At 47.2% G+C, this 27,366-nt stretch overlaps 1 protein-coding gene across 2 annotated transcripts in view; it reads right to left on the reverse strand.

Moving 5' to 3' along the window:
* PPFIBP2 (PPFIA binding protein 2) overlaps nucleotides 1-27,366 on the reverse strand; it is a 364,249-nt gene that overhangs the window by 81,307 nt on the left and 255,576 nt on the right. For both annotated transcript variants that reach the window (XM_082270389.1, XM_082270388.1), the window contains exons 8-11: nucleotides 21,388-21,480; nucleotides 20,313-20,424; nucleotides 16,947-16,979; nucleotides 11,890-11,951 (exon numbers count right to left, since the gene is read on the reverse strand). In XM_082270389.1, the coding sequence (XP_082126515.1) occupies nucleotides 11,890-11,951; nucleotides 16,947-16,979; nucleotides 20,313-20,424; nucleotides 21,388-21,480 (300 nt within the window). The remainder of the gene's footprint in view (nucleotides 1-11,889; nucleotides 11,952-16,946; nucleotides 16,980-20,312; nucleotides 20,425-21,387; nucleotides 21,481-27,366) is intronic.

Genomic DNA, 27,366 nt, shown 5'->3' on the forward strand with positions numbered 1-27,366 from the left:
GATGAGAGCAGAGAGGGGGTCCTGAGATGAGAGCAGAGAGGGGGTCCTGAGATGAGAGCAGAGAGAGACCCCTGGGATGAGAGCAGAGAGGGGGGTCCTGGGATGAGAGCAGAGAGGGGGTCCTGAGATGAGAGCAGAGAGGGGGTCCTGGGATTAGAGCTGAGAGAGACCCCTGGGATGAGAGCAGAGAGGGGGGTCCTGGGATGAGAGCAGAGAGGGGGTCCTGAGATGAGAGCAGAGAGGGGGTCCTGGGATGAGAGCAGAGAGGGGGTCCTGAGATGAGAGCAGAGAGGGGGTCCTGGGATGAGAGCAGAGAGGGGGTCCTGGGATGAGAGCAGAGAGGGGGTCCTGGGATGAGAGCCGAGAGAGACCCCTGGGATGAGAGCAGAGAGGGGGGTCCTGGGATGAGAGCAGAGAGGGGGTCCTGGGATGAGAGCTGAGAGAGACCCCTGGGATGAGAGCAGAGAGGGGGTCCTGGGATGAGAGCTGAGAGAGACCCCTGGGATGAGAGCAGAGAGGGGGTCCTGGGATGAGAGCAGAGAGGGGGTCCTGGGATGAGAGCTGAGAGAGACCCCTGGGATGAGAGCAGAGAGGGGGGTCCTGGGATGAGAGCAGAGAGGGGGTCCTGAGATGAGAGCAGAGAGGGGGTCCTGGGATGAGAGCAGAGAGGGGGTCCTGAGATGAGAGCAGAGAGGGGGAGCCTTAGGATGAGAGCAGAGAGGGTCCTGGAATGAGAACAGAGAGGGGGTCCAGGGATGAGAGCAGAGAGGGGGTCCAGGGATGAGAGTAGAGAGGGGGTCCAGGGATGAGAGCAGAGAGGGGGTCCTGAGATGAGAGCAGAGAGGGGGTCCTGAGATGAGAGCAGAGAGTGGTCCTGAGATGAGAGCAGAGAGGGGACACTGGAATGAGAGCTGAGAGAGACCCCTGGGGTGAGAGCAGAGAGGGGGTCCTGAGATGAGAGCAGAGAGGGGGTCCTGAGATGAGAGCAGAGAGGGGGTCCTGAGATGAGAGCAGAGAGGGGACACTGGAATGAGAGAGACCCCTGGGATGAGAGCAGAGAGGGGGTCCTGAGATGAGAGCAGAGAGGGGGTCCTGAGATGAGAGCAGAGAGGGGGTCCTGGGATGAGAGCAGAGAGGGGGTCCTGAGATGAGAGCAGAGAGGGGGTCCTGGGATGAGAGCAGAGAGGGGGTCCTGAGATGAGAGCAGAGAGGGGGTCCTGAGATGAGAGCAGAGAGGGGGTCCTGAGATGAGAGCAGAGAGGGGGTCCTGGGATGAGAGCAGAGAGGGGGTCCTGGGATGAGAGCAGAGAGGGGGTCCTGGGATTAGAGCTGAGAGAGACCCCTGGGATGAGAGCAGAGAGGGGGGTCCTGGGATGAGAGCAGAGAGGGGGTCCTGAGATGAGAGCAGAGAGGGGGTCCTGGGATTAGAGCTGAGAGAGACCCCTGGGATGAGAGCAGAGAGGGGGGTCCTGGGATGAGAGCAGAGAGGGGGTCCTGAGATGAGAGCAGAGAGGGGGTCCTGGGATTAGAGCTGAGAGAGACCCCTGGGATGATAGCAGAGAGGGGGGTCCTGGGATTAGAGCAGAGAGGGGGTCCTGAGATGAGAGCAGAGAGGGGGTCCTGGGATGAGAGCAGAGAGGGGGTCCTGAGATGAGAGCAGAGAGGGGGTCCTGGGATGAGAGCAGAGAGGGGGTCATGGGATGAGAGCAGAGAGGGGGTCCTGGGATGAGAGCAGAGAGGGGGTCCTGGGATGAGAGCTGAGAGAGACCCCTGGGATGAGAGCAGAGGGGGGGTCCTGAGATGAGAGCAGAGAGGGGGTCCTGAGATGAGAGCAGAGAGGGGGTCCTGGAATGAGAGCAGAGAGGGGGTCCTGAGATGAGACCAGAGAGGGGGTCCTGGGATGAGAGCAGAGAGGGGGTCCTGGGATGAGAGCAGAGAGGGGGTCCTGGGATGAGAGCCGAGAGAGACCCCTGGGATGAGAGCAGAGAGGGGGGTCCTGGGATGAGAGCAGAGAGGGGGTCCTGGGATGAGAGCTGAGAGAGACCCCTGGGATGAGAGCAGAGAGGGGGTCCTGGGATGAGAGCAGAGAGGGGGTCCTGGGATGAGAGCTGAGAGAGACCCCTGGGATGAGAGCAGAGAGGGGGTCCTGGGATGAGAGCAGAGAGGGGGTCCTGGGATGAGAGCTGAGAGAGACCCCTGGGATGAGAGCAGAGAGGGGGGTCCTGGGATGAGAGCAGAGAGGGGGTCCTGAGATGAGAGCAGAGAGGGGGTCCTGGGATGAGAGCAGAGAGGGGGTCCTGAGATGAGAGCAGAGAGGGGGTCCTGGGATGAGAGCAGAGAGGGGGTCCTGGGATGAGAGCAGAGAGGGGGTCCTGGGATGAGAGCTGAGAGAGACCCCTGGGATGAGAGCAGAGAGGGGGGTCCTGGGATGAGAGCAGAGTGGGGGTCCTGGGATGAGAGCTGAGAGAGACCCCTGGGATGAGAGCATTGAGGGGGTCCTGGGATGAGAGCAGAGAGGCGGTCCTGGGATGAGAGCAGAGAGGGGGCCCTGGCATGAGAGCAGAGAGGGGGCCCTGGGATGAGAGCAGAGAGGGGGTCCTGGGATGAGAGCAGAGAGGGGGCCATAGGATGAGAGCAGAGAGGGGGCCCTGGGATGAGAGCAGAGAGGGGGCCCTGGGATGAGAGCAGAGAGGGGGTCCTGGGATGAGAGCAGAGAGGGGGGTCCTGGGATGAGAGCAGAGAGGGGGTCCTGGGATGAGAGCAGAGAGGGGGCCATAGGATGAGAGCAAAGAGGGGGCCATGGGATGAGAGCAGAGAGGGGGCCCTGGGATGAGAGCAGAGAGGGGGCCCTGGGATGAGAGCAGAGAGAGGGTCCTGGGATGAGAGCAGAGAGGGGGTCCTGGGATGAGAGCAGAGAGGGGGCCATAGGATGAGAGCAGAGAGGGGGCCCTGGGATGAGAGCAGAGAGGGGGCCCTGGGATGAGAGCAGAGAGGGGGCCCTGGGATGAGAGCAGAGAGGGGGTCCTGGGATGAGAGCAGAGAGGGGGTCCTGGGATGAGAGCAGACAGGGGGGTCCTGGGATGAGAGCAGAGAGGGGGTCCTGGGATGAGAGCAGAGAGGGGGTCCTGGGATGAGAGCAGAGAGGGGGCCATAGGATGAGAGCAAAGAGGGGGCCATGGGATGAGAGCAGAGAGGGGGCCCTGGGATGAGGAGAGAGGGGGTCCTGGGATGAGAGCAGAGAGGGGGGTCCTGGGATGAGGAGAGAGGGGTCCTGGGATGAGGAGAGAGGGGCCCTGGGATGAGGAGATGGGGGTCCTGGGATGAGGAGATGGGGGTCCTGGGATGAGGAGATAGGGGTCCTGGGATGAGGAGAGAGGGGCCCTGGGATGAGGAGAGAGGGGGTCCTGGGATGAGGAGAGAGTGGTCCTGGGATGAGGAGAGAGGGGTCCTGGGATGAGGAGATGGGGGTCCTGGGATGAGGAGAGAGGGGCCCTGGGATGAGGAGAGAGGGGCCCTGGGATGAGGAGAGAGGGGGTCCTGGGATGAGGAGAGAGGGGCCCTGGGATGAGGAGAGAGGGGCCCTGGGATGAGGAGAGAGGGGGTCCTGGGATGAGGAGAGAGGGGGTCCTGGGATGAGGAGAGAGGGGTCCTGGGATGAGGAGAGAGGGGGTCCTGGGATGAGGAGAGAGGGGTCCTGGGATGAGGAGAGAGGGGCCCTGGGATGAGGAGAGAGGGGGTCCTGGGATGAGGAGAGAGGGGGTCCTGGGATGAGGAGAGAGGGGGTCCTGGGATGAGGAGAGAGGGGTCCTGGGATGAGGAGAGAGGGGTCCTGGGATGAGGAGATGGGGGTCCTGGGATGAGGAGAGAGGGGTCCTGGGATGAGGAGAGAGGGGCCCTGGGATGAGGAGAGAGGGGTCCTGGGATGAGGAGATGGGGGTCCTGGGATGAGGAGAGAGGGGTCCTGGGATGAGGAGAGAGGGGCCCTGGGATGAGGAGAGAGGGGTCCTGGGATGAGGAGATGGGGGTCCTGGGATGAGGAGATAGGGGTCCTGGGATGAGGAGAGAGGGGTCCTGGGATGAGGAGAGAGGGGGTCCTGGGATGAGGAGAGAGGGGCCCTGGGATGAGGAGAGAGGGGCCCTGGGATGAGGAGAGAGGGGGTCCTGGGATGAGGAGATGGGGGTCCTGGGATGAGGAGAGAGGGGGTCCTGGGATGAGGAGAGAGGGGTCCTGGGATGAGGAGAGAGGGGGTCCTGGGATGAGGAGAGAGGGGTCCTGGGATGAGGAGAGAGGGGCCCTGGGATGAGGAGAGAGGGGCCCTGGGATGAGGAGAGAGGTGGTCCTGGGATGAGGAGAGAGGGGCCCTGGGATGAGGAGAGAGGGGGTCCTGGGATGAGGAGATGGGGGTCCTGGGATGAGGAGAGAGGGGCCCTGGGATGAGGAGAGAGGGGGTCCTGGGATGAGGAGATGGGGGTCCTGGGATGAGGAGAGAGGGGTCCTGGGATGAGGAGAGAGGGGGTCCTGGGATGAGGAGAGAGGGGTCCTGGGATGAGGAGAGAGGGGCCCTGGGATGAGGAGAGAGGGGGTCCTGGGATGAGGAGAGAGGGGTCCTGGGATGAGGAGAGAGGGGGTCCTGGGATGAGGAGAGAGGGGGTCCTGGGATGAGGAGAGAGGGGTCCTGGGATGAGGAGAGAGGGGTCCTGGGATGAGGAGATGGGGGTCCTGGGATGAGGAGAGAGGGGTCCTGGGATGAGGAGAGAGGGGCCCTGGGATGAGGAGAGAGGGGTCCTGGGATGAGGAGATGGGGGTCCTGGGATGAGGAGAGAGGGGTCCTGGGATGAGGAGAGAGGGGCCCTGGGATGAGGAGAGAGGGGTCCTGGGATGAGGAGATGGGGGTCCTGGGATGAGGAGAGAGGGCTCCTGGGATGAGGAGAGAGGGGGTCCTGGGATGAGGAGAGAGGGGGTCCTGGGATGAGGAGAGAGGGGCCCTGGGATGAGGAGAGAGGGGCCCTGGGATGAGGAGAGAGGGGGTCCTGGGATGAGGAGATGGGGGTCCTGGGATGAGGAGAGAGGGGGTCCTGGGATGAGGAGAGAGGGGTCCTGGGATGAGGAGAGAGGGGGTCCTGGGATGAGGAGAGAGGGGTCCTGGGATGAGGAGAGAGGGGTCCTGGGATGAGGAGAGAGGGGCCCTGGGATGAGGAGAGAGGGGCCCTGGGATGAGGAGAGAGGTGGTCCTGGGATGAGGAGATGGGGGTCCTGGGATGAGGAGAGAGGGGCCCTGGGATGAGGAGAGAGGGGGTCCTGGGATGAGGAGATGGGGGTCCTGGGATGAGGAGAGAGGGGGTCCTGGGATGAGGAGAGAGGGGTCCTGGGATGAGGAGAGAGGGGGTCCTGGGATGAGGAGAGAGGGGTCCTGGGATGAGGAGAGAGGGGTCCTGGGATGAGGAGAGAGGGGCCCTGGGATGAGGAGAGAGGGGGTCCTGGGATGAGGAGATGGGGGTCCTGGGATGAGGAGAGAGGGGCCCTGGGATGAGGAGAGAGGGGGTCCTGGGATGAGGAGATGGGGGTCCTGGGATGAGGAGAGAGGGGTCCTGGGATGAGGAGAGAGGGGTCCTGGGATGAGGAGAGAGGGGGTCCTGGGATGAGGAGATGGGGGTCCTGGGATGAGGAGAGAGGGGCCCTGGGATGAGGAGAGAGGGGGTCCTGGGATGAGGAGAGAGGGGTCCTGGGATGAGGAGAGAGGGGTCCTGGGATGAGGAGAGAGGGGTCCTGGGATGAGGAGAGAGGGGTCCTGGGATGAGGAGAGAGGGGTCCTGGGATGAGGAGAGAGGGGGTCCTGGGATGAGGAGATGGGGGTCCTGGGATGAGGAGAGAGGGGTCCTGGGATGAGGAGAGAGGGGTCCTGGGATGAGGAGAGAGGGGTCCTGGGATGAGGAGATGGGGGTCCTGGGATGAGGAGAGAGGGGCCCTGGGATGAGGAGAGAGGGGGTCCTGGGATGAGGAGATGGGGGTCCTGGGATGAGGAGATGGGGGTCCTGGGATGAGGAGAGAGGGGCCCTGGGATGAGGAGAGAGGGGGTCCTGGGATGAGGAGAGAGGGGGTCTTGGGATGAGTGGCAATCTGCACCTCTTTGATTTGGGGAGAAGGGGCAGTAAGAGAACATGTGCTGGGGGGTGCATTTGGAGGGGAGAGGTCAGAGTTGAAATTCCCTCACACCACCTCCTCACCTTCTAGCACAAGTCATCCCCCCTCCAAAAGCATCCCCCTAGCATATGCCCCTGCCCCCATCACTTCTCCATATGTGCATCCTTGTTATCTGTCCCCCTTCCGTATCCATAAACTATGTACAGTACATACCTCAGATAATCAGTGCAGCTCTTGAAGTTAATGTCCCTCCTCCCCGGCTACTCCTCCTCCCCCTGTCTGTGTACTTCAGAGCCGTGGAGGAGGATCCTTGGTGAGCTCTGTGTGTACTGTGCAGGCATCAGTTGGGGGAGAGATGCAAGTGTCAGCTGCTGCAGAGGGACGATCGCTGCGTAAGGGAGCCCAGGCACCCTGAAAGAGATGCAGGGAAGGTGTCCTGAGTGCCCACGCTAGTGTGTCTCTGTCAGGCCAGTTACCGGAGCTCAGCGCTGGAACTTGTTCTGGCACTGGGCTCCGGGATCATCACAGATGCTTTGGAAGGTAGGTGCCAGGAGCCTTTCATGGGGCCCCCTACTAGCCCCGGGCCCTCGGGCAGTGCCCGAGTGCCCTAATGGTCAGTCCGCCCCTGATTACAAGCATTACATAAGTGTCTTAGGCTTTTTTCTGACAATTAAATTAGGTTAATACAAAGAGTCAATATTTGCAGTGTTGAGCCTTCTTTTTTAAAGACCTCTGCAATTCACCCTGGCATGCTGTCAATCATCTTCTGGACCACATCCTTCTTAATGGCAGCCCATTCCTGCCTAACTCAATGCTTGGAGTTTCAGAATTTGTGGGGTGTTTTTTGTTAACCCGCCTCTTGAGGATTGACCACAAGTTCTTAATGGGTTTAAGGTCTGGAGAGTTTCTTGGCCATGGACCCAAAATTTTAATGTTTTGTTCCCCAAGCCACCTAGTATGACTTTTGCCTTATGGCAAGATCCTCCATCATGCTGGGAAAGGCATTGTTCCTCACCAAACTGTTCTTGGCTGGTTGGGAGAAGTTGCTCTCGAAGGATGTTTTTGTACCATTCTTTATTCATGGTTGTGTTCTTAGGCAAAATTGTGAGTGAGCCCATTTCCTTGGCTGAGAAGCAACCCCACACATGAATGGTCTCAGGGTGCTTTACTGTTGGCATTGCACAGGACTGATGGTAGCGCTCACCTTTTCTTCTCTGGGGCGTCCAGAAAAAAAACTGTCTAAATCGGAAAAAAGGGGATTAAATCAGAGAAAATGATTTTACCCCAGTCCTTAGCAGTCCAATCCCTGTACCTTTTGCAGAATATCATTCTGTTCCTGATGTTTACCTGTAGAGAAGTGTCTTTGCTGCCCTTCATGACACCAGGCCATCCCTCAAAAGTCTTCGCCTCACTGTACATGCAGATGCACTCACACCTGCCTATCATTCCTAAGCAAGCGCCACACTAGTGGTACCCCGATCCTGCAGCTGAATCAACTGTAGGAGAAGGTTCTGGTGCTTTCTGGGCTTTCTTGGGGGCCCTAAAACCTTCTTCGCAATTGAACTTCTCTCCTTGAAGTCCTTGTTAATCCGAGAAATGGTTGATTTAGGTGCAATATTGTAACAGCAATATCCTTGCCTGTGAATCCCTTTTTTGTGCAAAGCAACAATGACTTCACGTGTTTTCTTGCAGGTAACCATGGTTAACAGAGGAAAAACAATGATTTCAAGCACCACCATCTTTTTGAAGCTTCCAGTTTGTTATTCCAACTTAAATCAGCATTACAGAGTGATTTCCAGCCTTGTCGTCGTCAACACTGACACCTGTGTTAACGAAAGAATCACTGACGATGTCAGCTGGTCCTTTTGTGGCAGGGCTGAAATGTAGTAGAAATGTTTTTTTGGGATTAAAGTATTACTAATCCCAGATCCTACATTCACTATATATGGTCTCCTGGAGTACACAGAAGATGGAAATGCAATTATTTTAGTAAATATAAACTGATAAATACAGTTTCTCATCAGCTGTATATAGCAATTAGAGCAATCTTGACACCTGTATTAGTGAGTGCTGGTAGTTTGTAGGAGGAGTTTTCATTTCTCTCACGATTGTCCTATCAGGCTTCAAGACCCTTAATTCTCTGTCTGAACATGTCTGGACATTGCTCATTGGCCCTGTGCTGATCACATGTACCCTCCCAAAAAAAATAAATAAATCATCCATCAATCAAGATGGGACATATCACCCACTGTTTTTTTAGTTACTGGGCATGGAGGAGGAGGAGGGAGGAGGAGGAACTGGGCTGTCATTTAGGATCTGTATACACGCCCAAATGTGTAATGTTATTCCATGTGACCTGAATAGCTTAGCTAAAACCAGGAAGTGTTCTCTGAGCAATACAGACAAAACTGAGCATGTGCAGCTGAACTACACTTACTGTGCTTCTCTGGACTTGTCCAGAGTGAACTTGCAGGAGGGGGGAGGATCTGTGCCTAGAGGATCACACAGCCTTTTTACACAATGCAGAGAATTAATCACTTAAGGGCTCTTTCACACGGGCGCCCCGTATGTCCGCAAATCATCCTATTTTTTTGCGGATGATTTGCGGACATAATGTAAGTCAATGGCATTGCGGATGTCAGCGGAATACCATCCGCTGACATCCGATTTTCTTCCTTTCAGTTCTGTTCCGTTTTTTGTAACGGAACAGAACCCTATTTTTCCTCCGTTCAAAAAACGGAAAGGGAGGAAAATCGGATGTCAGCGGTGTCATCCGCTATGCCCATAGACTTATATTATGTCCGCATATCATCCGCAAACGGATGGGATGATATGCAGACACACGGAGCGGATGACACAAATGTCATCCGCTCCGTGAAAGAAAAAAAAGTCCCGCAGCGGAGAAAAACAGCGGAGCGGCCGTCTGAAAGAGCCCTAAGTTACACAGTGATTATAAAAAGCATGCTATTCTGCATGTACAGACAGATTTTACTGTTGTGGGTTTAGTAACACTTTAACCACTTGCCAACTGCCTAATGTCTATTTACGTCGGCAGTCAGCCCCTCACAGGTAAAGCGACGTAGTACTACGTCGCTAGCCTGTGAGGCTCTAGGGAGCGAGCGCGCCCTCCCGCTCGCTACCGGACCCCACCGCGCCAGTGACCGGCGGACCCAATGTCCGCCGGTCACTCGCGATCGTCGGTTACATCGGGAGAAAGGCAGGCGGCTAATGTAAACAAAGCCGCCTGTCTTTCTCCCCTGTGTAACAGCACAGATCATACGGTCCTGCTATGTAGGACCGTAGATCTTTGTGCTGTTACACACACAGCCACATCCAATCACAGTAAGAATCATGCCCCTAGGGACACACTTAACCCCTCCTTCTCAAATAAAGTTAACCCCTTTCCTGTCAGTGTCATTTTTACAGTAACAGTGCATATGTATAGCATTGATTACTGTAGTAATGTAACTGGTACCCCCAAAAGTGTCAAAAATGTCAGTCAAGGGTCCGATCTGTCCGCCGCAATGTCGCAGTCTCGCAAAAAAAAAAAAAAAAAACACGCAGATCGCCGCCATTACTCATTAAAAAAAAAAAAAAAAAAACAATAAAAATGAAAAAAAATTAGTTAGTAAACGCAATAACTTTACGCAAACCAATCAAAATACGCTTTTTGCGATTTTTTTTTTTTACCAAACATATGTAGCAGAAAACAAATCGGCCTAAAATGTTAAAAAATTTTAATCAACATTTTTTTGGGAGGAATTTAAAAAAAAAAAATTAGAAAAATATTGTTATTTTTGCAAAATTGTCGCTCTTTTTTTGTTTATATCGCATGATAAAAAAAAAAAAAAAAAAAAAAAAAAAAAACGCACAGGTGATCAAATACCACCAAAAGAAAGCTCTGTTTGTGTGAAAAAAAGGACATCAAATTCGTTTAGGTACAGCGTCGCACAACCGCGCAATTGTCCGTTAAAGTCACGCAGTGCCGAATCGCAAAATAGGCCCTGGTCAGGAAGGGGGTAAAATCTTCCGGGGCTTAAGTGGTTAAGATAATTTTCATGGCAAAGAGGGACTTTGCAATTAATTGCAATTCATCTGATCACTATTCAGAACTTTCTGGAGTATATGCAAATTGTCATCTTAAAAACTGAGGCAGCAGACTTTAAAAATTAATATTTGTGTAATTCTCAAATTTTTTTTAGCTATGGCTGTAGTTTAGAGAGACCCTTCAGTAAACAAAAAAGCAGTTATAACAGGCAATGTCCACCTTTACAATATTTCCTGTGTAGCCAGTCTTTGATTCTGTCAGTGTCTCTCAGAGCTGAACCATTCACAAAGAAACCTAAACAGGAGCCTAGGGCCCCGATGGATGCCCAGACGACCCAGCGACAACCATAATTCTCCTTCATTAAACAATTGTAGGTAAAGTGAAGTAAATGCAGGGATAAAGCAATTGATCATCGCTATGCACCTGCCTGTCACTTCATAGGAGGAGGAGGAGGAGGAGGACTTGCAGGCATTTGATTTTTGATGAGACAATACCAGTACAGGGGGGAGGCTTCCCAGTGCCTACTGCAATCCTTATCAATGCCATTTGAAGGGATGGGGTGGCCAAAGACTCAACCTTGCCTAAGGCCCAATTTTACAGTAAACCTTTCTCTGATCTGTATAGCAGCTTTACCATGATCTCCAAGACTCCCATTTTCTAAACATTAAATTATTTTTCAAGGATTCTTCTTGGCATATTTGTGAAATCTAGGCACATTCACATGGACTATAGAAGAGTTGCCTTATTTATAACATTCATTCGAGCAACTGGGAAGATAAATATGTGCAAGGTCCATGGTTAAGTGGACCTTTTACCTCTATGGGCAAATCACAGTTCACTTTAAGTATAAAATCTGTCCTTGTAGAAAGACAAAATTTTATCCAGTGTAACCAATCCCAGTCCAAAACGTAATTTTTGTTGTGCAGGGTCTAACATGAAAGCAGACACGACACCTACTTTTCTGTCCCTCCAGTTTTCACATATGGTTGAAGTTCAGCTTCAAACTCATTAAGTCATTATTAGAGACCTTTTATAGACAGAGGTGGTGCAATAACTTACATAAAAGTAAAAAAGCACAAACAAATTAGCAACAAGTGTACAGCAAATGCTGTAAAAGGAACCAATGAGAACATTTATTCCTAGATTTAGAACACTTTGATGCTTCTTGCTTAAAAAATTTCCATGGGACTATTTCTGCCAAAGAAGACGCCACGTCCTTCCTTATTCCATGGCTGCCAAGAGAATGGTCTCTATTACAATTTAAAAAGGAATCTGTTGACACAGTTACACAGCTAGGTTGAAGCAAAAATGTACATGAAGAGGGTGAATCTTCCTACTTTTACTCCTGGCTTCCAGCGGCCAGCTGCTCTTACACATTTGTTCAGCAGCTAGAAGGAAGTGCTGCAGGAGAAGAAAGTACAGCCTGCACCTCCAGCTCATTCCTTGGCCCATAATTGGGCTAGAGTTACCCCTCCAGTCAATCAAATGGTGGGCCCCCTGGAGTGAACTGCTGATGTCTCTGGTAAGTTCCAGAGAATTCAAAGGCATGCTTTCCTTGCCTGTTCTGTTCGACACTCATAATGTGGATAGGAAGTGTAGGGAAATTTCCACAGTGGGGTCAAAGACAGAAATTTTACCCTTTTTAATCTCAAAAAGAAAATAAAAATTTCATCTGGAGTTAGATGTTGATCCATCTCACCTTCTCTTCATTTGCCGCTAACAGTGTCTCCATTCCCAACTTTAACCTCTGGATCTCTTGATCTGTTGGTTAGAAAAATTATTTAGTATACTTTAATGAATTGAATGAAAGCATCTATAGTCTATCGCAATTAGCTCTGATGAAAGCACAGATTTCTTGTGTCAAGCACATGTGGGATTAAGACATTGAAGCAGTGAATAATTAAAATGATCTTGGCAATCAAGTGCTAAAAAAAAAATGCCGTAAATTACACCTGCCACCATTAATCTATAATTAAGATATCAGTATTGGGTAGACTATTATTATTTTCTACCAGGCAGATGGCAAGAAACGCACATCCAATCCAAACCAAATCACATGTGGGGTTTACTGCATGTACAAGCTTAATCAATTGAGACTATGCTAAAATTTGGAGAAATGGCTGCAAGAAGTGGTGGTACCGGGGTGATGCCTGGAGCTAGAGGCATCATCCCCGTACCATTTTTCAGAGCCGGTGGTCAGCTTTCAGGCGGTAACGGCTTTCAGGCGGTATGCGGCTCGAGAGCTGCTCGGTCGTTACCCCAGCGAGCAGGAGGGGACACCCCCCCACCCTCCCGCGGCTCTGCACGGGCCTCCCGTCCCTTCATATTAGGCCAATTAAAACCAATGAAAAGGTCAAAGATGAACTCCAACCAAACAGATATAGATTTTATATTCTATATATATATATATATATATATATTATATATATAACACACACACAGTATCTCAGAAAAATAAGTACACCCCTCACATTTTTGAAAATATTTTATTACATCTTTTCATGTGACAACACTGAAGAAATGACACTTTGCTACAATGTAAAGTAGTGAGTGTACAGCTTGTATAACAGTGTAAATGTTCTGTCCCCTCAAAATAACTCAACACACAGCCATTAATATCTAAACCACTGGCAACAAAAGTGAGTACACCCCCAAGTAAAAATGTCCAATTAGCCATTTTCCCTCCCCGGTGTCATGTGACTGGTTAGTGTTACAAGGTCTCAGGTGTGAATGGGGAGCAGGTGTGTTAAATTTGGTGTTATCACTCTCACTCTAACATACTGGTCACTGGAAGTTCAACATGGCACCTCATGGCAATGAACTTTCTAAAGACCTGAAAAAAAGAACTGTTGCTCTACATAAAGATGGCCTCGGCTATAAGAAGATTGCCAAGACTCTGAAACGGAGCTGCAGCATGGTGGCCAAGACCATACAGCGGTTTAACAGGACAGGTTCCACTCAGAACAGGCCTCGCCATGGTCGACCAAAGAGGTTGAGTGCACATGCTCAGCGTCATATCCAGAGGTTGTCTTTGGGAAATAGACATATGAATGCTGCCAGCATTGCTGCAGAGGTTGAATGGGTGGGGCGGTCAGCGTGTCAGTGCTCAGACCATACGCCGCACACTGCATCAAATTGGTCTGCATGGCTGTCATCCCAGAAGAAAGCCTCTTCTAAAGATGATGCACAAGAAAGCCTGCAAACAGTTTGCTGAAGACAAGCAGACTAAGGACATGGATTACTGGAACCATGTCCTGTGGTCTGATGAGACCAAGGTAAACTTATTTGGTTCAGATGGTGTCAAGCGTATGTGCCAGCAACCAGGTGAGGAGTACAAAGACAAGTGTGTGTCTTGCCTATAGTCAAGCATGGTGGTGGGAGTGTCATGGTCTGGGACTGCATGAGTGCTGCCAGCACTGGGGAGCTACAGTTCATCTAGGGAACCATGAATGCCAACATGTACTGCAAGATACTGAAGCAGAGCATGATCTCCTCCCTACGGAGACTGGGCCGCAGGGCAGTATTCCAACATGATAACGACCCCAAACACACCTCCAAGACAACCACTGCTTTGCTAAAGAAGCTGAGGATAAAGGTAATGAACTGCCCAAGCATTTCTCCAGACCTAAAACCTATTGGAGCATCTGTGGGGAATCCTCAAATGGAAGGTGGAGGAGCGCAAGGTCTCTAACATCCACCAGCTCCGGGATGTCGTCATGGAGGAGTGGAAGAGGACTCCAGTGGCAACCCGTTAAGCTCTGGTGAACTCCATGCCCAAGAGGGTTAAGGTAGTGCTGGAAAATTATGGTGGCCACACAAAATATTGACACTTTGGGCCCAATTTGGACATTTCCACTTATGGGTGTACTCACTTTTGTTGCCCGTAGTTTAGACATGAATGGCTGTGTGCTGAGTTGTTTTGAGGGAACAGCAAATGTACACTGTTATACAAGCTGTACACTCACTACTTTGCAACAATGTAAAGTGCCATTTCCTCAGTGTTGTCACATGAAAAGATATTATAAAATATGTACAAAAATGTGAGCGGTGTACTCCCCTTTGTGAGATAGTGTGTGTGTGTGTGTGTGTGTGTGTGTGTGTGTGTGTGTATATGGAGTAACATAGCCCCATCGCTGGTGTCAGTGGGAGGAACACGCCCCATTGTTGGTGTCAGTGGCAACAAATATGCCCCCATTGACCGTGCCAGGAGGAGGAAAAGTGCCCAAGGGCTGAGTAAAGGCAAGCAAAGGTCTGCATTCCGCCCCCAAGGCAGCAGTTTGGAGACCACTGCTTTAAACTATGGATATGACAAGCATCACTGTAAATACTTCTTGGACTTCCAAAAAATCCAAAATCCATTCCAAGTGTCCAAAATTGCACCTCCTTAAAAATAAATCTAGCTGCAAAAACCACACACAATGGTTTCTGTGGCAATACCTTCCCTAAAGTGTAATCAGCTCAGGCAAACACAATTTTTAAGGTCTCCAAAAGTTAAGCCATGACTTATATGAGGCTGCACAATCCTGGATGTAGCCTACGGATTGCCAGACCTTTGTGGACGTAGAATGTCAGCATATCATATCTGCTTTAAAGAAGAGCCTTCAAGTATCAGCCTGCCAAAAATTGGTGGGTTCTGGAAAGTTAAATCACCCAACAGGATCTTAGTTACCCTGGAAGGGAGACCCTGGCACATCATTTCTCCCGTTTATGTGCTGCGGTTACAAAAGAGGTGCTCTTTTTCTTGTTACATTTTTCCTTTATCTCAGAGAGAATGCAGTGGGAAGAACTGGAACACTTGTTACAGCAAGAGAAGACCTTAAAGCGAGTTGGGAGAGAGCGAAGAACTATGGCAGGAAAATCGGGCTGCTGGATTCAATAAACGATATAAGTGGCTACCTGGTGACTCAGCCCACCAGACAACACTTATTACTAGAATAGTCCTTTGGGGTGGACAGACCTTTTAAAAGGAACTTAAATGTAAAATGGTCAACTGACTCTACATATGGCTTCACATTTTTCCAATAGTATGGGAAGTACTTTTATTGTGACTGTAAATATAATTTGTTCAAGCTGAATTCCAGAAATTATTTGTATTGCATGCTTACATTGGTCCAGCTTGACACCTTGGGGAGGTTATTTATTAAAACTGGAGAATACAAAATGTGGTGCAGATCTGCATAGAAACCAAATAACTTCCAGGTTTTATTGTCAAAGCTTAATTGAACAAGCTGAAGTTAGAAGCCGATTGGCTACCATGCACAACTGCACCAGATTCGGAGTGCACCCGTTTTAGTAAATCTACCCCAGTGTACAGTACAAATATCTCAGATCTGATGGACCACTGTGGAAGCGGTCAATGACTGTAGTAATTGGTGCCTACTACAGCCATAGTTATGATTTTCCGGGTCCTGCTTGGGTTCTTGCAAGCAGTTTTCCCTCTACACACTGACCACAGGAGGTGGCTCTCTTGGCACTGCCATCATTTACAGAACTTGTATTTCTTTTTCAATGAATATAAGGTGTTCCTTGGCTGGACGATCTGGAGAAGAGGGACAGTGACGTCACAATCTCTACCTCTTCCAATCAGAAAACACCATGACAACACTTTCATAAAAAAACAAAAAAAAAACAAAAAAAAAAAAAGACTGTGCATTCATCTGCACTACATGGCTCAGAGCTGATCATGGGATTCTGCATTTAATTCTCTCTTCATATATAAAGACCACCCAATGCATCTACCAATGATCTGCAGTTGCCCACATACTGTACACTTTATTACGAAAAGTATTGGGACGCCTGCCTTTACACTCACATGAACTTTAATGGCATCCCAGTCTTAGTCCATAGGGTTCAATATTGAGTTGGCCCACCCTTTGCAGCTGTACCAGCTTCAACTCTTCTGGGAAGGCTGTCCACAAGTTTTAGGAGTGCGTCTATGGGAATGTTTGACCATTTTTCTATAAGCACATTTGTGATGTCAGGGACTGATGTGGACGAGAAGGCCTGGATCACAGTCTCAGCACTAATTCATCCCAAAGGTGTTCCGTCAGGACTCTGTGAAAGCCAGTCAAGTTCCTTCACCCCAGACTCGCTTATCCATGTCTATATGGACATTGCTTTGTGCATTGGTCCAAATCAAATGGTGGGAGGGGGGGGGGGTTAAGGTGTGGGGTTGTTTTTCAGGGGCTGGGCTTGGCCCCTTGGTTCCAGTGAAGGCGTCAACATACCAAGACATTGTGGACAATTTCATGCTCCCAACTTTGTGGGAACAGTTTGGGGATGGCCCCTTCCTGTTCCAATAGGACTGTGCACCAGTGCCCAAAGCAAGGTCCATAAAGAGATAGGGGTCCCAATACTTCTGGATATATAGTGTACAGCAGATCATTGTTCACAGATTTGACTAGCCCAGTGGGCAACTGCAGATCGCATTATTAAAAGGCTCTGCAAATGTAAAAACACCTTTAGTAAACCACAAAAGGACAATCAACACCCAACCAGCAGGCAACATATACAGCAACCAGACAGTCTGCCCACTCCAGTGTCTGAAAAACACACCGTTAGTTCGACCACCAATTAATTAAGTGATTTAGCAGATTCAGGGCAAGCCAGGGTAGACAGACAGAAGCACTGAGACGATGTTAGCTGTCTGCTTGCTGCTAGTAAATCGCAATCAGTGACATGAAACAAAGGCATTTGCAACAAAATAGCATTAGAAACAACAGTGCTGGACAAGAATGAAAAACGGCAATGGCTTACGTTTCTCTTTTATCCTCCTCCTAAATACTTCTTCTATGTGATGGGGGAAGGTAAAGAAAGCAAAAATGATCCAAAGTTACATTCATGCATTGCTCACTCTTCTTATATGATCTCTTATTTGACTGTTCAGAAAACACTTTAAAAAAGTTGAAGAGCACTTAAATTGGAACCCAACTCAAAAAGTGCAGATTTATATGTTAGGTAACATCTAAAGTATCTATAGTGCCTAAGCAGTAGCCTGAAATATTTACCTTTTGTCTGGAATATTTCCTGGTATGTGAGTGTGCCTAGGTACTCCTGTCCTTACAGCCTCATAGCTCTATATCAGCTGTGTGAGATCTAAGGCACTGCTGCCTCTGACTGCTAGTCTCAGGAGATTAGGAGCGAGATGTGGTGAGATCACTAGTGTTCTACTCATGGTTTCAGTTCTGGAGGCTCTGACTTGAGGAAACAAAGCCCTACCTTAACCAAGATGGACCCCTCCACAAAGGGACAGAGAGCAAAACAAGGCACAGTAAGTCAGTAATGGGAAAAGATCAGCTACAGGAAGAGCACAGGTAATCCTGATGACTAGGCCTTTGACTTCGGTCTGCCTTTTTTTCAGGACAGTGTCCCGAGTTCAGTTCTTAAGCACCGTACACACGCACAGATTGTTGGCCAACTGATCGGCCAACTTTTGTCCAGTGTTTGTTGGTTGAAATGTGCTCTAGACTTGCACTGGACTTTTGTTGGCCAACAAAAACCAACTTCAGAAGTGATGTCATGTTCTGGTTGACTTTCAGTGTGTTTTTTCTTCTCCGAGCATGCCCAGTCTTGCTCATCCGATTTTTGTCTGCCAAAAACTGTACTGACTGAGGAACAATTGGCTGTTCTTTGTTGGCCAACAAAAATTTTATAGCATGCACACCAGATTTTTTTCGGCCAAAAATTTGCAGTTGGTTGTCGGAAGCATCATACTAACAAGCCAACAATCGGCAGATCGGACGTTGGCCAACAATTTACGGCCAACAATATGTGCGTGTGTACGGGGCTTTAGTCTTTGCATAAAAGTGCAAGGTCCACTTCTTTTGCAGGTCATCAGCCCCTGAATAAGAAGTCCCGAACCCCCCCCAAAACAAAAAACACAAGCATACGTAAAAAATAACGTTGAAGTTACTCACTTTACACTATTGCTTCTATCTGCTTCCTAAAGATGTAAGTAAAGGTGATATCATTGGGCCTTTTCCTGGGGTCTTGGAGAAGCTGAAGATTCCAATTCTTATGAGAACTTGCTCTAGTACCTCACAGGCATCCCACACAGACTTGACCTGTGATATTTGGGAACCTGTGCATCCTGGAAGAAGGCCCGGTGACATCTCCACCAAAGCAAGCTCATGAGAAGTTGGGGTGTAAGATAAGCATTTGAACTTTCTTCTTCAGAGGTTTAAATTACTTTTGTTTTTTTTTTTAAGCTACAAAAGAGGGCCTTCTAGTGTCATGTACAGTCCACTTTAAAAAAGGGACAATCCCTACCTTCAGATCTCTACTTGAAACACACATTATCTCAAAATTAGGCTAGGATTCCTTGTTGTGACAAAACCTGGATGAACAGGTTGCTCTAAGTGTGATTTATGACCCTTTATCTGGATGCAGTGAGTCAATGAGGCCAATTTGTAAATGTCAGTAAACTTGTCACTGGCCACACAGTTCTAACACCTTTTTAGATAGGCAATGAGGCTAGAGGTTTTTGTTCTTCTAAAACCACTAAACAGACTGAACAATATATTTCCTGACGTTCTAGTCCAGATTAACCTAAACTCTTCCATTGACATTCCACAGTATATTGAAAAGAAACATCCACCATTTGGTAAACAAAATGTATGTATGTATGTTATGTTATATTATATTATATTATATTATATTATATTATATTATATTATATTATATATATATATATATATATATTTTTTTTTTTATTAATTTATTTTTATTTATTTTTTAACTGTTATGTTGTTCAGTTTCTCTGAGAAATCCTAAATGTTCTTGTTTTTGTCCACAACTAAATTTTTCTTGCCAATGGTGATCGTGATCTCTCTGTGGTCTGTACTCTATGCTGTCAACTTTCCCCCCTTTATTACTTTTATTCTCTTGTAATTATCACCTCCTGGTCACTAAACATCTGCCACTTTGAAATATGAGGCATGGTTAGACCATGCCTTAAAAAAGGGGAGGACTGGGGCTGTGTTGTCCTCTGGAAAAATGTTCAATTACAGCCATTTTTCTTTCCATTGGGTAGGGCAAGGCAGGGTTTTTCTTGCCATCTGCGTCTCTGGACAGGTGTAAAAAGGAGATCATCCAGAAGGGACAACTGTTCCAGTAACAACTGTCAAAGGAAGAGATTGTTCCTTATTTTTTTAAGAGAAGTATGGGATTTGTTTTTTTTTTATCCAGAATAATACTTACTTGGGTGAATGCAGCATCGGTCGGATTCTGCATCTGTCCCCCCGCCAGCTCTAAGACTAAGAACCGAGCAAACACAGCCGATCGCTCAGTTCTCACAGCTCCCTGAGCAGAGAGCTGCTGCGGGTCAGTCACCCCGCGTGCGTAACTGGAGCACTGGGCTGTGAAGGGGGCGAGAGCGGGCTGCTCAGGCTGTGCTGGGTGCCAGTCTAGGCATGTGTGTGGATCACGACCATATGGTCACAATCTTTTCCGAGCCTGGAACAGCTCTGTGACCTCAGCCAACAGCGGGTCCCAACCCGCTATCTGCTGAAAACGGGTCACAGGAGTGAAGAACAAACCGTACTCCTGTGATCCACAGGAGAAGTACAGCCAAACGCGTTTTGGCTGTAACTCTCCTTTAGGGATTTTCTTCTTACTTGCTCATGTCTCCAGAACAGGTAGTGCAATGATATCTCCCTAATGAGGACATAATAAAAACCTAAAAACATAGGCTCTAAGGCTGGCCATACAATATACATTTTTCTTGGACAATTTGCCTTTAGGATTTATCAAAACCATATAATATGAGGTCAAACCTAAAATCAATTTGCATGCAATCAGGCAGGCCCTTGAACTACATAGTTGAAGGTAAATGTAAAGGAAATTGAAAAAGAAAATTGTATAATGTATGGCCAGCATAACCCACCCCCAACTGTTCAAAACTAGTGAAAAGGGATTCTGCTGAAATCTGCTTTAATAAAAATGTATATGTTGAAAAAACTAATGAAAAAACTATAGTAAAAGCCATCAGAATTAAGCAAATGACAAATAAATGTGGAATGCAATAAAAGTGTCATTACTAATAAAGACACATTGAGGCATAATATGTTTAATGCAATCATATAGCAATTAGGAAAGTTAATTAGAAAAAGATATACTATATACCTCTTTCTGAAGATTCATTTTGTGCAGTGGTTCTTGAAGTTATCTGACTCTGCAGACGTTCTATTTCAGCATCTTTCAATGCCAGTTGTTCCTGTAGTTGTGCAATTTCAGCCTAAAAAATAATGTTTTATCAAATATAGCACACAAGCCATTTTGGTTTCAGATAAACCCTTACAATATGGAATTCAGTATATTTAGCATTGTCATGTGCATCAAAACTATTGGGGGAAAAAACTAGGATGTTCTACATGGTACTGCACAGAAGCCCTACATATATGAAGGCTCACCAGGGTTTCCTGGAAAGGCACTTTGAAGAGCCATGCAATGAAGCAAACAAGCTGGTTATAGTGTTAGGGGGGCTCTGTAAACTGAGCAGACCTCAATCAGAACGCAATATTCAGGGGGCACAAGGAGGATAAGATGGAAAGTAAAAACAGCCGGTAGACAACACATCACCCTCTGCACCACTTGCACAAATGGGGCACAAATGAGGGAACATGGGAAATGTCGGAAAATGTGACAAATAGTGAAGACTAGAGCAAATCTGTAACTATTTGCTCCACCAGTAACCTGGCAAATCTGGTGCCACAATCGGTTTTGCAAGGTGGATTATTTGCCTACCTAAAAATGAACTGAACTGGAGTGGTAGCCTTTCTAAATAGTTCATTACTATATCCAATGTCCAGATTTGCTGATCTCCATGGGCCATTTGGTGTTTGAGCAGCCCTAGGGCATGGCACATCATCATTAAATAACTGCCCTTTTTTGGGCCATACTAAATCATTATTTCTCCAAGATGGACTAACGGTCCAAAGTATTGGTTTGTCTTCCATGAATGGTCAATCTGACGTGACCAATGTTTGTGTGAACCAATCCCCCTCATCTCTAGTGCCAAGACAGAACTTGACATCTCCCCGATACCAAACCATGGGAATTATGTGTTGTAAGGGCACAGATATGAAAAAGTTTTACAAAATAAATGGCAAACAATGGAGTTGTGCATGTTAAAAAAATGAAAAGGATCGAAGTGTTAACATAGCACTGCCATCGGCTAAACACAAAACATTTGACCCACCTTTGTTGCTTTAAGTTTCCATTCATATTGTGCCCTCTCATTTTCCAGTTCTTCCACTTTTATTTTGAGGCTTTTCAGTTCTTGTAGCAGCATCTGTGAAAAGGACCAGGACAAATAGGCCATGATTAGAGGCAAGAAACTTGCACCCGGCCACACCACACAGGTGCACAATCCTGAATGCTCGCTGACACACTGACAAACTCATGCAGTAAACACCAAGCGTCATCACATGAAGAAGTTGGCCTGTCCGCACTTGAATCTGATGCTATTTACCGATAAGAAGCCATCCCACCCAACTCAGCACGATCACAGGAGAACATGTGAGAGAAGAGTAGAAGTCTCAGCAAGTCCATGTGTAGCTCTAGGCAACATAAACAATGTTATATATTCTACTGCATGAACCACCCCGGAGGAAAGACAAGGCTCTGACTACAACAAAAACTGACATTTATAGCTGAAGATAGATGCCTGAAAACACAGTGAGATTGGAATCTTCAGCATTAGGACTCCACCTGTCTTAGGTCATGCTAGAGCAACATTCAGGCCTAAAGTGGTTGACAAACTGCAAATCCCAAGGCTCCCTCTGTCTTTACTTTGTATAGAGTGGAGAGGGATTAGAATACCTGTCAGTTTTTATTGTGGTCTTTGCCCCCGTTAAGGGGATTCACCCTGTCTGTCCTGTTTATCGCCATCATCGAAAGTGAAAGTAAAGAAAATCCCAAATTTTGGGTTGCCCCCAGAAAAGTAAAAGGGAAATCTTCCAATGGGGACAGTAGTTCTGGGGCCCTAAGGATATCCCTTAATTTGCAGGGATTTCCTTCCACTTCCTGTTTTGGCTATGCCAAGGGAAGTGAAGGGAAATCTCAGAAATGGGACACAGATGGGGAAGAAAAAAAAAAAAAAAAAAAAACGAACAGGTTATAACCCTCCCTTGCTCTATCTAAAATGAATAAATAAAGTTTTGCTTATACAGTACATTAGTTCTACTAAGGATATAGAATAATCATTAAGCCTAAAATTCTTAACTAAAGTACAACTAAGGCCCCTTTTACACTTGTGCGTTTTCCTGCGACTTGGGACTGCAAAGTCACACGACAAGTCATACCCCATGATTTCCAATGAGTCCCTTCACTACTTTGGTGCAAATTTGATGCAACTTGAGGTCTATAGACCTCAAGATTACACAGGCATTGCTTCATGTCCAGTCAAAGTAGCGTCAAAATCGCGGTAAAGTGGCGTCAAAATCCTGCAACCCACTGCCCTCAGATGGTCCCCGGTAGTCTCTATAACTCTTGGAGGCCCGGGTGCGATGTGATGACGTCACGCCTGGCCTAGCAGTTTCAATACTGCACTGAGCTCGGAATTCAGCTGAGATTTTTTATTTTTTTATTTCAGGCTTTTTAGCCTGTACGAGAGATTTGAGGTCTTATTGACCCCAGATCTCCCCATAAAGAGGACCTGTCATTCACTATTCCTATTACAAGGGATGTTTACATTCCGTGTAATAGGAATAAAAGTGATCAAAAAAAAAAAAAAAAAGATTAAAAGTGGTGTGGGATTGTCACGATTGATTTATGGACTTTATATAGACTTTTTTTTTTTGTAGTTATTTTTTGTTGAGGTTTGAAAAAGCACTAATTCCCCTTTCTTTGATTTCACTGTTTAATAGTATTCTACTATAGGGAAGGCAGCTTCATTGTTTATCACAGGGAAGCAGATGCCTTTATAGTGATATTAATTGCTTTTTCATTCAACCAGAAAACAAAACTGACAGATCCCCATATCCAAGCAAGCAATGCTGATGCAGGGATCTCCCCCATCGCACCATTGCATTCTGACTGTGGGGGCTCTCCCCTATCAGAATACACAGATATTTGCTGAAGCCATTGGCTGTCCTGAACAAATGCTGGTTTTCCAGCATGACCATTCATCAGACTATCCCTTGTTTAACAGACAGCGGTACACACAAAGAAATTCATCCGGTTCCTGTTAAACAGGTGGAATTATGGTGCGTGTATTGTATACCCTGCTTAAGGATAAGGAATAAACTCCTATATTTTAGAGATTTACAATTGAATGGAGACATGCAGATACCTCCTGTTTTTAGAAGGCTCTAGGCAGTGTATTCTGCACCAGGTGGTAAGAGCTATGCATCCTGCTGTTGACCGTTTAAAGAACCCACTCATGCACATACATAGGTGGGACCAAGCATACGGGCACACATGGCAGCTGTGCACATTTGTATGCACTTCAGGCTGGTTATACCCAAGTTGTCACTAACAGCCATGATCACAGTAGGGGCCAGTATTTTATCACCATCCCTATATAACGAATATGTTGTAAAAGGTGTTAAACCTACAAAATTAAAAAATTAACATCACAACTGTCAAAGAAATTAAAGCATAGTCTTTTCTTTAAATAACGCACATTTACAGAATATAATTTTCCAATAATAAATCACACAGTTCGTAAATTACAATAACACTCACATCAAACAAATCAACACAACGCAATATTAGTTGAAGGATAGGAGAAGTACTTACAGGTCACAATTTAGTTATTATTGGCTGCATAGGGTGATAGCTTTACCCATAGCTCGCTAAGAAAGTGGCACCTTTCTGGGCTGAACCAATTATCAGACCAAATTATGAACATTATTATAAAATTACTGCAGTCTCAAATATAACGGCTCCTGCTCTTCATTGGAGTCTCCAATTTCACTGGGTCCCAAAGCTGTAAGTTCAACTATGTTGTCACCTGCTGGTGAAATCTGGTATTACAGCTTATCTGTTGTAAAGCCCCGAGAGCCCTTCGTGTAGTCTGCAGAACGGTTAAAAAATGAGGTGCCTACAGACATTACAAAATGTACTCGAAACAGGATGTTTATGAACAGACTGGGAAAAGTTTGTAGACCCTGCTATGACCCTTGCCAAGGTTTCCTGACTCAGCCTGCTTGAGGGAAAATTTATTGGCTGGGATGCATTTTCCCAGCAAAGCACGGTTTACTCAAAGACAGTGGTCACATTGTTTTCCCTTCCCCCTACATAGATACAAACATGCTCATCTGCCTGATGTAGACTAGCATGCTTAATTGTAGAGTGTCCATGTGGTAGGGTCATGTACGCAATCCATCTGAACACGATTTGGTGGGATTGGCGGTTTTTTAGACCTTGCAGAGTCTCCAGCAATGAGATTTTGCATCAGCAATTTAAATCTCCACCTCCCCAGAAGGCCACAACAGGTGAGCTCTCATAGTTGGACTCCCCTACCATATATGTATTCCATATTACTAACAATGTTTCCAGTAGGGTGGGTGTGACATTGGGCCTTTTACAGCGAACGCATTTTGGCAGCACTTGAATATCCAGAGGGGATCTCTGGAGCATCCAACTGGTGTAAAAGCTTAATCCACATGATTAGGCTCCAGGGGGCGGAGCGAAACATGTTGGGGACGTGGCCTGGTCAGAGCCAAGGCTGAGGATGTCACTCTTTTACACTGGATTTGCAGCGATGTGTGGCTTATGGACACTTTTCTTGTTTTACACTGGTGTAAAAGGCCGACATGTTTTAACCTATAAAAGCCATGTAGAAGTGCTGAACTGAAGTGGAAAGGTTGATTTAAATATTTAACCTCCAATGAGGAAGGCAGCTCCCTGTTAATCATGGTATACCACACCACAGGGTCCCCGGAAAAGTCTGAGCAAAGTGTAAAAGAATAAGAGTGCCACAACTTAGTGCCAGTCCAGCGGAAGTTTTTTTATTCCTGCTAAAAAGCCTGACAATAAAGCCAACAAGCTCAGAACTCCCCTTCACTAAACCTTGTTTCTAAGCCCTGATGAAGGGGGAGCACTGAGCCCCTGAAACGCGTTGATTTAGCGTCTAACTTTTTATTAATTAAACTTTTGCTGGACTGCCACTAACCTGTGGTGCTCTCATTCATACTTTGCTCAGAGAGATTTAAACTTGACAGCAACCACACAAAAAACGTAAATAGTTTTGGGTGTCATTGGCTTTTCACTTTTTAGAATGTATGTGGTTCCTTTTTGCTCATATATCCGTGTTGCAGTACCCCAACTGACGCATTATGGATAGCCCTGTCTATCTGCGATTTTACTTGCAGTAAATTAGTACACACTTCAAGTCTCATGCAAGGTGCACAATACTTCTCATACATCCTTCCCCTCACAACCCGGGCACTTCATGGGCTGTGGAGGCTCTATCAGTTCTTTCAGGTCGACATGAAGAGGTTCAGTCAAATCAGACAGGCTAGTCTGGGTCTCCTCCCTCTCTTGGATCTTACTAGTGATCTCCATCTGTAGTTGGCACATTTGCTCCTGGAGCTCATTTATCATATTGACCACAGACTGCAAAATCGAAGAGAAAGATTAGAGAAAGCTCCTTCCTGAAAGTGAGAGAAGCAGAATACATTGTACATCAGAGACACAGAAAAATAGAGAAGTGGGTGTTGATAGTTGCTGATCACACACACGTCCTGTCTGATCATCATTCAGGGCAGCAGTTCCTGCAAATAACTTGGGGGGGGGGGGGTGTAAGATTGGGGGCACCTTGTGTAATCTTGAGTTCTAAGAAAAAAAATGTTCTAGTCATTTAACAAATTTGGGATGCCTACATGAATGTGAGCTTAAATATTTTATACAGTGAGGGAATAAAGTATTTGATCCCCTGCTGATTTTGTACGTTTGCCCACTGACAAAGAAATGATCAGTCTATAATTTTAATGGTAGGTTTATTTTAACAGTGAGAGACAGAATAACAAACACAAATATCCAGAAAAACACATTTCAAAAAAGTTATAAATGGATTTGCATTTTAATGAGTGAAATAAGTATTTGACCCCTTCACAAAACATACTTAGTACTTGGTGGTAAAACCCTTGTTGGCAATCACGGAGGTCAGACGTTTCTTGTAGTTGGCCACCAGGTTTGCACACATCTCAGGAGGGATTTTGTCCCACTCCTCTTTGCAGATACTCTCCAAGTCATTAAGGTTTCGAGGCTGACATTTGGTAACTGGAACCCTCAGCTCCCTCCACATATTTTCTATGGGATTAAGGTCTGGAAAACTGGCTAAGCCATTCCAGGACCTTTGTAGCTCAGGTGAGGCAAAGCACTCCGATGCAGGTCGGTTCCGCCATCCAGTAGTCAAGTAATCAAAGAGAAAGTTTGACCGCACTCAGGAGAAGATGAAAATGGAAGTGTTTAATTCCGCATAGAACTTGAATACATACAGTGCATCATACAGACATGGGACAGGTTGACGCGTTTCATGATTCTTTAGATTGCTTACTCGCTTATGAGTAAGCAATCTAAAGAATCGTGAAACGCGTCAACCTGTCCCATGTCTGTATGATGCACTGTATGTATTCAAGTTCTATGGGGAATTAAACACTTCCATTTTCATCTTCTCCTGAGTGCGGTCAAACTTTCTCTTTGATTACATTCAAGGACCTTAATGTGCTTCTTTATAGGTCACTTATTTGTTGCTTTGGCCTTGTGTTTTGGGTCATTGTCATGCTGGAATACCCATCCATGACCCATTTTCAATGCCCTGGCTGAGGGAAGGAGGTTCTCACCCAAGATTTGACAGTACATGGCCGCGTCCATCGTTCCTTTCAAGCGGTGAAGTTGTCCTGTCCCTTTAGCAGAAAAACTCCCCCAAAGCATATTGTTTCCACCTCCATGTTTGACAGTGGGATAGTCAGCATTCCTCCTCCTCCAAACACGGCGAGCTGAATTGAGTTGATGTCAAAGAGCGATTTTGGTCTCATCTGACCACCACACTTTCATCCAGATCTCCTCTGAATCATTCAGATGTTCATTAGCAAACTTCAGACGAGCCTGTATATGTGCTTTCTTGAGCAGGTGGACCCTGCCGGCATTCATAACGTAGTGTGTTACCAATTGTTTTCTTGGTGACTACAGTCCCAGCTACATTGAGATCATTGACAAGATTCTCCCA

The sequence above is a fragment of the Pelophylax lessonae genome (assembly GCF_965119305.1).
Source record: "Pelophylax lessonae genome assembly, chromosome: 10".
NCBI classification, from domain to species: Eukaryota; Metazoa; Chordata; class Amphibia; order Anura; family Ranidae; genus Pelophylax; species Pelophylax lessonae.